Below are 10,837 nucleotides of genomic sequence, written 5' to 3' on the forward strand. Positions count from 1 at the left end.
AAATAATAATGCAATCAGAAAATGATGTTTAGTTCCAAAAAATTAAAACGCTGATTGAGAATTTAGGATTTATTAGTTTAATCCCTAATTATAAAGTTACACCTAAAACGTTACTATGAGTAACATTTTAAATTTGCAGGATTTGTTTCTGCATTTGCAGGGCTGACGTGATTAGATTCTCAATAAATGTTATTGTGAGTAACGTTTTACACCTAAAACGTTACTATGAGTAACATTTTAAATTTGCAGGATTTGTTTCTGCATTTGCAGGGCTGACGTGATTAGATTCTCAATAAATGTTATTGTGAGTAACGTTTTACACCTAAAACGTTACTATGAGTAACATTTTAAATTTGCAGGATTTGTTTCTGCATTTGCAGGGCTGACGTGATTAGATTCTCAATAAATGTTATTGTGAGTAACGTTTTACACCTAAAACGTTACTATGAGTAACATTTTAAATTTGCAGGATTTGTTTCTGCATTTGCAGGGCTGACGTGATTAGATTCTCAATAAATGTTATTGTGAGTAACGTTTTACACCTAAAACGTTACTCACAGTAACGTTTATTCATTTAACATCGTCAGCTCCGTCAGTTTTTGTCCGTTGAATTTTTAAAATAAAAATAACCTAAAACGTTACCATGAAGTACGTTTATACTACTTTTGTAAAAAATTTAAAAAGCGTATTAGTTTGGTGAATTGGTTTTTAAAATAGCTTATTTTGGTCAATGCTTCATATATATATATATGAGCGGGCCAATGTCGTCGTAACAATTTAGGCGCGAGCAGGGAATCCAAATTAGGGTTTTTGCTGTTGTTGTCTCCGTAGAAAAGTAATCAACAGCATTTACAATGCTGTTCGAAAAGGTCTGTTGTATGAATCCTTTTTTTATTCAATTCTTGATTGAAGTTAGAGAATTATAAGATTACCCATGTTTTTTTCAAGATCGCAGCCTTGAATCAAGAAAAACTGAAAAAGTTTTTTCTATGTTGTGATTGTATTTACATAACCAGATGGATGGTATCAAGAACAACTGTTGGTGGAAAAAGTAAACAATTAGTGTAATGGGAATATCACTTGGCGATAATTGGGAAATTATGATAATAAAAGGTATATCGTGAGAACTTCTTGTTAATTCAATTCTTGATTGGAGTTAGAGAATTGTTAGATTATCAGTGTTAATTTTTAAGTGATTGCAGCATTGAATCAAGAAAACTGGAACACTTTCTGACCTTAAAATTGTTCTTGTTATTCAATTCTTGATTGATGTTAGAGAATTATTAGATTATCAGTGTTATTTTCAAGTGATTGCAGCATTGGATCAAGAAAACTGAAACACTTTCTGTTTCTGACCTTAAAATTGTTCTTGTTAATTCAATTCTTGATTGAAGTTAGAGAATTATAAGATTACCATCACACTTTCCAACGTTAAGTTTTTTCTTGTTAATTCAATTCTTGATTGAAGTTAGAGAATTATTAGATTATCAGTACACTTTCCTACCTTGAATTTTTTTTGTTAATTTCATTCTGGATTGAAGTTAGAGAATTATAAGATTAAAATTACACTTTCCAACCTTAAACTTTTTCCTGTTTATTCAATTCTTGATTGAAGTTAGGGAATTATTAGATTATCAGTGCACTTTCCTACCTTGAAATTTTATTGTTAATTCAATTCTTGATTGAAGTTAGAGAATTATAAGATTATAAATACAATTTCCAACCTTAATTTTTTCTTGTTAATTCAATTCTTGATTGAAGTTAGAGCATTGTTAGATTATCAGTGTTATTTTTACGTGGTTGCCGCATTGAATCAAGAAAACTGAAACACTTTCCAACCGTAAATTTGTTCTTGTTGTTCGATTCTTGATTGAAGTTAGAGAATTATTAGATTATCAGTGTTATTTTCAAGTGATTGCAGCATTGAATCAGGAAAACTGAGACACTTTCCGACCTTAAAAATTAGTTTTGTGTTTGTAAGTCCCTCAAAACAGTCAACGTTCTTAAGTTCTCAATTTGTTTGATTGTAGTTCAATCTGGATTCTCTGGCTTTTGTGTGTGTGTGCCCTCTTAGCTGCATCGTTCTTGAATCAATTATTACAGTATGGACCCAGACCAAGTTGTTGCTGAATTGGTTGGAATGGGATTTAAGTTATCTGATTTTACAAATTCTGTAGAAGTTGTGGGTCCATCAATTGATGGTGCGATTGATTATCTACTTGATGATTCTCGACGAAACACTGCAGGTGCATCAACTAGTACTGCATGTTTCAGCAGCCGTGCTGGTATGCTGGGAAAAAGAGGATCCTCTTCTTCATCTTGTTCTGCAGGCAAAATACGGCAATCAAGCATAAACAAATTCATTCAATCAGCAATTAGACCTAAAAGAAGCAAGACAATGAATAAGTTGAATATGTCTCGATTAGAAGTCTTGCAAAGCGATACCGGAGGTCAAAATGTGCATCCTCCTCTAGAGGATTCTGATCTCCACGTTGCAATTGAAAAAGCTGTATCATCATCTTATTACAAAGATGAAGATATTGGACCAGATTGGCAAAACCGCAAAAGAAGGTCAAGAATTTGTTGCAGAAACACTTTAGACTTTCATTGTTGAAGGATTTTCAGAAGGAAGCTCTAGAAGCTTGGTTGTCTCACCAAGACTGTCTTCCTGTTGCAGCCCTCACACTTTTTCTTTCTTCACCATTCTCTCCCTTCCTGTAAAATATGATTTTGGATGTCTTGGAGTTATGTTTCTGTAGGGAAATACTGGGAAGGTTGTCATTGTTATATTGGACCAGATTGGCAAAAGAAGGTCAAGAATTTGTTGCAGAAACACTTTGGACTTTCATTGTTGAAGGATTTTCAGAAGGAAGCTCTAGAAGCTTGATTGTCTCACCAAGACTGTCTTGTTCTTGCAGCAACAGGATCAGGTACTAGCCCCTCACACTTTTTCTTTCTTCACTATTCTCTCCCTTCCTGTAAAATATGATTTTCGATCTCTCGGAGTTATGTTTCTGTAGGGAAACCTTTGTGTTTTCAGATTCCGGCATTGCTGACTGGGAAGGTTGTCATTGTTATATCACCGCTGATTAGGTTGATGCATGATCAGTGTTTGAAGTTAGCAAAACATGGTGTTTCTGCTTGCTTCCTTGGATCTTGTCAAACTGATCGAAGTGTTGAACAAAAAGCAATGGCAGGCGTGTATAGCATCATTTATGTATGCCCTGAGACAATTTTAAGGTATTGAGCATGTTAATCTTTTGAATTGTACTTCAAGGATACTATTGGTTGTTGTTTGACAGATGAGTTTCCTGGGCTTTTTTTCCTTTTCTTTCAGACTCATAAAACTCCTCCAAAGCCTTGCAGAAAGTCATGGCATTGCTCTAGTTGCAGTCCATGAAGTTCATTGTGTTTCTAAGTGGGGACATGATTTTCCACCAGATTACAGGTTTATATTCTTCTATTTGTTTGATAAATCAGATCAATGCTATTTATTGAAATTGGTGAAAAAATTTCAGCACTGAGTAAGTCCTTTGATATAAGATGAATCCTATAGTCTCTTTTCCTAGAGTGCAAATAAATAAAAAGGAACTTCTTATGACCAAGCCAACTACAGTCTTTGCAGGTGGTAGTTCACATTGGGTGTGGGGTGGGGTGGGCTCACCTTCCGAATTCTGGTTCTATGTTTGTTTAGGCACTTGATCAGTTGAAGCTCAAGGAGCCTCTGCTGTTTCTGTTACTACTGACAAGCAATTATCGATTTTTTTCTCCTCGTTAATCTAGTAACACACCACAACAACTTTCTTAAGTTCCTTGAGTTTTGTTATCATTCTGTTGTGAAGATTACACAACCATTAACTCGATTTGTCAAAGTCCAAAAGCCACTTCAGAAACCTTGAAAATTATTGTGTAAGCATAGGAAATTTTGAAAAATTCAATGTTAGTTACCTTAGTATGGATTGAAACAATTCCTCTTGTTTTGTCGTAGTTGCAGCAGTACTTTCATCTACAATGTGAAGTGTTTAAGTTTCAATTTACTCACTTGCAACAACCACTGGACAATCTAACGTCACATCGGTGTAAGATTGTTTAGTATGAGATTTCAAGAGGATAAAACCTTAGCTTGAGATAGATAAGCCCCTGGCAATGGATAAAAGAAAAAACCTTGCTTCATCTTATCCTATGACACAACTCTCTTAATATATGATCAAAAGACCACATTAGATAACTCTTAATACAAAGTGTCTTCTTGAAGGTACTTAGTTTAGAAAGAAAAGTAAACATAATAATGACACAGGTAACAATTAAGGAAGAAGTTGATGATAGGATTTTAGTGCACTTACTAGGAAAATAGATATGGTGAAAGGAAATCTGACATTGTCATAATATTACTATATGAATAGCTTTGGTGATAAGCAACCTCATGCCTTCTCCTGTGTTTAGCAGAGTTTATCCTGCAGTGCATAAAGTTTGATTTTGATACACTTACACCAAATGCTCTCTTATTCAACTTAAATTATCCAGAAGAATCATGTTTATGTATTGATCTGAGACATCGGCTCCCAAGGGCACTACATGTATTTTTAAGCTGTTTAATTTTTTTGTGAAACAGTTCTGTATGCAAACTTGTCAAGAACACCTACGCTTCTACCAAGTCAAAGAAGTGAGGAGCAAACAAAACAAGCATAAAAGATGTTATCTGATTGATTTAGGTTGTAAGCTAATTATTAATTGAACGACTTCAATTAGTACTTTGGTTTCCATCTTATGTGTTGGTTATGTTCAACAGATATGGAATGAACACTTCTTGCTATAGAGCCAAGACACTTGTGGAGTACTTTGGCGAGCACTTTCTTTTGGAGATATATCTCGTGTATGTCAAGACACACTGGCTATTGTGCTTTTTCTTTTGTTCCTTACGAGCTGCTTCATGTCAAGGATGTGTGCTTGTGCTTCTCTGTTGATTTTCTTCCACTTTTCTTTTCAGGGTGGGCTATTAATTTGTTTCTAATATTTGATTCCTCTTAAGTTAGTCTCTAAATTGAGGTTTCTGGTACTCGTTTTATCACAGGACATGCCACATAAAAGAGAGATTCATTTGTAGCAGTTTGAAGTAAAAAATGACTTCCTATGCATGTAAACATGTGCCAATTGCATCCCATTGCTAAATATCTTTTTCAATTCATGCTTACTGATGTTTGCCTTTATCTCTGAGTAAAGTCAATTTTTGCTCAAGAAAATAGTTGTTTATCATAGGTTTTCTTACTTGCAATGAGAGTTCAGTTTCTTAGTTTATGTCATTTACCTGGCACATAATGCACAGGTGTGATATATGCATCAAAGGTCCACCTGAAAGACAGAATTTAAATGCTGAGGCGATGATCATCTTGCAAGTTGTTGCTACTCATTGTGTGAGTACGTCTGCCATCTCACATTTGCTTGCCCTCCTTCGTACTTTGTCATCTCATTTTGGCATTGCTGGTCATTGTTAATCCTTTCTGGCGCAGAGGAATTTTGCAGACATCTCCTATGGTGGTTATGAAGGGAGACTTGGCGAGAGGCCAAATATCAAGGCTTTAGTCAGCAGAATTAGAGAACAGGTGCTTATTATGCTCAAGGCCCTCTCTCTACCTCTTATCCCTTGCTATCTGCTAGTTTGATGTGCATGCCCCATTGAAAATTCTCCCTTGCTATCTACTAGTTTGATGTGCATGCCCCATTGAAAATTCTCCGCGAGGGCCCTTTTAGAAAGCATGTCTGCCAAGGGATATGACAAAGAACCTGCAAATCTTCCTTCAATTTGAATGAGCTTCTTGTTACCAGTTTCTGGGATCTTTCATCCCCTGCCAATAGAGTTCCCTGGAGATATATCATGTTTGTAATTTGGATTGCTCTTGAAGAGCTTTCTTCAAAATCTTTTTCGACATCAATCATATGTTGGGATGCTTAATAATAATCTGCAATTCCCGTCTTATGGTGTAAAGCTACTACGTCATACTGAAAATAGGTTCAACTTGTCGAGCAGCTGTCCTCCTGCTACATGTTACTCTACTCTTAACAAGGTCGTGTTTCATTTTGCTCATCTCATAAGTGCCAATTTTCTTTTACAGAAAACTTTGTCAATCCGCTGTGCATTTATTCTGGTATACTATACCACTTTAAATTTATTCATTTTGTAGAGAGTATCTTTAAGTTACTCATTGTTGCTAAGGCTCTTTTGTATTTTACCGTTTCCTATTGCAACTCTAATCTTGTCATTTGTCTTCTGTGTATTTTGTTGTAGTATCAACAATTTAGTGCAAGTGACCTCTTGTGGTGGAGAGGTCTTGCTCGACTGTGGGAAGTTGAAGGATTTATTAGGGAGGGCTATGACATGGTATGCTTTCTGCATAGTAACCTTAGTTACTTCATATAAGGTTGTACCAACTAAGTTTTGGCACTATGTTTCTCAAATCCATCCATTCTTCGTTACTTTTATGACCCATCTGATATATCCTTCTCATTTTATACTTTACTCACTGCTGAAAACTCTGATTTTAGAATCATGTACGATGTGGCAGCCTAGCAGGGAGTGAAAACAAATACTTGGAAACCTTTCTAATTTTCTATTGGTCTAATGAAGGTTCAAGTTGGTTTATTCTATATGTTTAAGTCAAGAAGTTTCACTAACAAACATCAGGTTGGTGCCAAAAAGTAGTACCCTTACGTAAGGATTATACTGCGCCCAATTTTTATTAAATACAAGGTGCTCATTGAATGCAAGATGCACACATGACTTTGCTGGAGTCATACATTATCTTCCACCAAATTTGACCAACTATCCATACATATGCTATTTTTCTGTCATACCAAAAATACAAGTGAAATAGAAAAGATCTAATACTTTCTCTGTCATTCGCACTATTATGAAACATTCGCCTGTTTGTACATATTTCGTTTGTTCTGTATACTTCAAAAGACACGAGGCGGTTTTGTCTTCCAAGCTGCCTTCCTTCCATTGCCTATCCTCTCCAATCTCCAACTTGTAATTGTTTCCTCCGCTGTCGGTGATTACACCCCACAGATGATAAGGAATGAGAATGCAACACTCAATAGTTGTATAGCCAACTACCAATGCAACGAGAGATGATTAGTATCTTCTCCAGATTCTTCACACATACATACCAACTCACAAATATTCTCCTCCTTTTTCTTGTGTTGTCCACTGTTAAAATTTCATCTTGCACTGCACACCAAACAAGAAAAGTTGCTTCGGAAATTTGATGTTTCAAACCTTTTTCCACATATTGCTATTATATCCCATTTCTGACAACTCTAGAATAGTCTAGATCATAGGTTTCAATGGTCTTTAGCACCCACGCCTCTATTTCAGTTTATCCCCTCACTCATCCTCGGTTGGATAATTATATTATTTCTGAAAGTGAAGCAGTACTGTTGTTATAAATTGAAATGTCCTGGATATGAGTTTCTTTTAATTTAAGAAAGAGGTCGAGGGTTTTGGGACAAAGTAAAAAGACAAAAGATGATTTTATTGGGACAGGACTGCCTTATGATAAGATTGTCTCCCAGGAAAACTGCAGTAGTTTGAAACTGTCACTAAGAATAAGACGTTTAATTACCCTTTTGCTTGGTTTGTGCTATATTTGTGATTTGCTTGTTTTACTTTATCCGTCTGATTCCTCCTACTTGATGGAGAATGTGGAAAGATAGAACTAGTCAAACGTGTGGAAGTTTGATTGTTAAAACAGCTGTTGTTTCCTTGGAACTATGGTTTCACGACAATATTAAAATGATGCATCTTTAGCGGTATATTTCTTCTGGGAGGGGGTGGGGGGTGGTAAAGGTTTTCATTTGGTGCCTTATTTTCCACTTTCTTTATGTTATGTTACCTTTGAAATCAATCTTGAACTTGGAGTATGTTTGTATGTGGTTATTTTCAATGATACGGATGATCATTTATAGCGAATGTTACCGACCGTGTGCAGATAAAATATCCAGAAGTAACAGAACGTGGAAGGCAGTTCCTGAGTTCTGAAACATAGCAGCCATTCCATGTTTATCCTGAAGTAGATATGTTGCTGTCCATGACAAGTCCCAACCCCTTTTCCAGTTTTGCTGAATGGCAAAGAAAGCGAACTTGGAAATCTCCAAGAAAACAAAAATCACGTAAACGTAGCCTGATTCTAATACGGTTCGAGGAAGATTGACTGCCATGCTAACAAAAAAGTGGCACAAAGTGATGTCTATGTAAACTTAGCTTGCATTGAGAAGGAAGCTCTTAAGGTTTATTTAGGATTGAAAATAAGAGAAACACTTCTATAATACGTCATCTCCGGATCTGTGTTTGCCTGCCCCCCTAATTAGTTAACTTTAGTGGCACCATTAACAAGAAGAAGCGCATCTGGTGTAGTGGTATCATATTACCATCCCACGGTACTGACCGGGGTTCGATTCCCCGGATGCACACTCAATTCATTTTTAACTTTTTTCCTTTCTGGAATATAATTCACTTCAAGCAAGTGATATGAAGTTATGCCCCTATTGATTCAAAGCAAAGAATCAATTCCCCTTTCTATTTACTTCAGCAACTCATCTACTTTAGATGAATTCTTAACAGAGCCTCAATGTATTTTAACAACATTACTTTTGCAATTATAGGCTTCACATCATCATTCTTGCTATACTTGCCAATCTTGAGGAAAAGGCAAAAGAAGCAAATAGCAGCATAGAAATTGAGGATAATAACACACGCATTAGAACAAGCTGAGGGCAGAGTTTTAAGGTATGAAGAAAGATACTTAACCAAATATGTTCACATTGCTGGTGCTCGAGAAGCGATGAATGAAGCATTAGAATTTGCAGTTCGAAGTTAGCAGATTGTACCCTGATGATTATGAAAGTGCTTCAAGCCCTGTTTGGTTAATTGGAAAATCAAGAAGACAAAGGAACAATAATAATTAGCATAGATCAACATACTATTTCCTTTCATCTCTGAAGATTTGCAATATTCCTTTTCTTTACATTGAAATCTTTGCAAATTTTGGCAATTTGTCTAATATGTGATTATCATCATGCTAGTAAGGGTGTTCACAATATTAGCATCAACAACAATAATAATTACTTTACTACGTCCCAGTTTCCAAACAAGTTGGATTGGCTATATGAATATACACTTCTTTGTTTAAGCTCGGATTATATCATTATCAAGAGGGAATCACAAATCACAACAAAATAAGTTAGAAATTTCAGGGTGGGAAAGATAGTAACATACGTAATAAAGAAAAAAAAACAGAGAAATATGTACCAATAAACTTTTTTCCTAAGTTCGCGAAATTATCCTTAATCGAGAGGAAAAATAAAAGTTGTATTTGTTTAAAGAAAAAATTTAGGGGTTATATGTAATTTAAGGTTGTTTTGTGCACAAATGTGAAATAAGTTTCTCCAAAATGGTACAAATAATATTGTTTGCATTCCTAATACCAAAACAGTCCGCTGTAGCACTGGCAATTCTATCTTATTGAAGAATCCGGGTTCAAATCCCGGCAGCGGAATTTTTTAAATACATATTTTTCCCTTTATCGTTTGTGTAACATTATCTTTTTCAAACTTTCAATAAATAAATGTGAACATTCCCAATATTATTAACAATTGCAAACATTTAAGTTAGATTTATTTGTACTTAATGAAGGTCATTTTTTAGATCTTAATTTTAAGTGTATTCATTTTTTAATGTTGCAATCACTTAATTAATAAATATATTTCTATCGTGATTATAGAATATAGATTTAACATAAATATATTTTTACTAGTGAACTTGTTCGCGCTTCGCCCGATTATTAAAGACGATAAGATATCAATAATTTTATTAAATATAATATAGATAAAAGAGGTGTGCATATATATACACATTACACATATAATTGATTTCATAGAAGAAACTTTTAATTAGTAGTTTTAGTAGATTCCAACAAAGTCATATGTTACTATTTTGAACTAAAATAAATTATAAATTTATGACAATTAGATATTCATATAAAATAAATTGAAATTATAGTGAAAACATAAAATAAAATAATGCAACATCACTCTTATGACCTTAATCACTGAAAAAATAGAAGAAGAAACAATACGAACTCAATGCACATTCCTATGAGATTTTGTCCATATCCATTCAAATGAGTCGATCGTCATTCAATATCCTTCATCTTATTATTAAGTCAAATTAAAGCATGAATATAATAAATTTAATAACTTAAAAGACTAATTTAATAATTTCTATAGAGTCTTGTAATATATATATTTATAGGACTAAAATATCATATAAAGTCATGAGTATGACTTAAAATTATTTTAGAGGTTATGATAATAAAAGGTTGTGTGAGTAATAAAAAAACAGATCATTGAGTTTTACGATAAAGAACAAGAATGAATTTTCAATGACATATTTATTATTTTACAATAATAGAGAAGTAGGAGAATTTATCAAAAATCATGAAAAAAAATTAGTGTAAATTTCATATATGACATATATTATAGTACTATTTTCAAGCTATAACAGTAGATTTAGACTTTCAAGCTATAGCATTAAAAATTTCAGGTTATAACAAGTTAAAAAAAAAGAAATGTTTTTATTAATTGGAAAAAACTTAAAAATAAATAAAAAGATAAACGAAATTTAAAAAAAAAACGGAATTAGAAATAATAAAGTAAAAAACTGAAATTGTGGGTTGTAATTTAATTTGAATTTATTGTAGATAATTAATGATTAGCATGAAATAAGGGATCCAAACTAATTAAGAATATTCAGTTTCCTTAATTCACTCTAATTTGTTAAAAT

General features: G+C 33.8%; 1 protein-coding gene across 5 annotated transcripts; it reads left to right on the forward strand.

Annotated features, from left to right (window-relative positions):
• Positions 1–782: 782 nt before the first annotated feature.
• On the forward strand, positions 783–9,210 carry LOC102599787 (ATP-dependent DNA helicase Q-like SIM). 5 transcript variants are annotated; one of them, XM_015307510.1, is made up of 11 exons: positions 783–869; positions 1,017–1,113; positions 2,247–2,930; positions 3,041–3,240; positions 3,338–3,448; positions 4,790–4,873; positions 5,324–5,411; positions 5,508–5,600; positions 6,111–6,143; positions 6,284–6,376; positions 8,659–9,210. In XM_015307510.1, the coding sequence occupies exons 4-11, from the start codon at positions 3,098–3,100 to the stop codon at positions 8,695–8,697; spliced, it is 684 nt and encodes a 227-aa protein (XP_015162996.1). In that variant the 5' UTR covers positions 783–869; positions 1,017–1,113; positions 2,247–2,930; positions 3,041–3,097; the 3' UTR covers positions 8,698–9,210. The 5 variants fall into 5 exon arrangements, with proteins under 5 accessions (XP_015162996.1, XP_015162995.1, XP_006344654.2 ...); XM_015307509.1 differs by lacking the exon at positions 8,659–9,210 and adding an exon at positions 7,986–8,519 and having other exon boundaries at positions 3,021–3,240; XM_006344592.2 differs by lacking the exon at positions 8,659–9,210 and adding an exon at positions 7,986–8,519.
• The last annotated feature ends 1,627 nt before the right edge of the window (positions 9,211–10,837 follow it).

The sequence above is a fragment of the Solanum tuberosum genome, unplaced genomic scaffold, assembly GCF_000226075.1.
Source record: "Solanum tuberosum cultivar DM 1-3 516 R44 unplaced genomic scaffold, SolTub_3.0 scf00060, whole genome shotgun sequence".
Classification (NCBI taxonomy): domain Eukaryota; kingdom Viridiplantae; phylum Streptophyta; class Magnoliopsida; order Solanales; family Solanaceae; genus Solanum; species Solanum tuberosum.

Excerpts from the sequence above, each read along its gene's own strand:
- LOC102599787 (XM_015307509.1), top strand. The coding sequence starts at position 3,098 with ATGCATGATCAGTGTTTGAAGTTAGCAAAACATGGTGTTTCTGCTTGC. Across the intron at positions 3,241-3,337 it reads TGCCCTGAGACAATTTTAAG|ACTCATAAAACTCCTCCAAA; the intron begins GTATTGAGCATG and ends CTTTTCTTTCAG. Across the intron at positions 5,601-6,110 it reads TCAGCAGAATTAGAGAACAG|AAAACTTTGTCAATCCGCTG; the intron begins GTGCTTATTATG and ends TTTCTTTTACAG.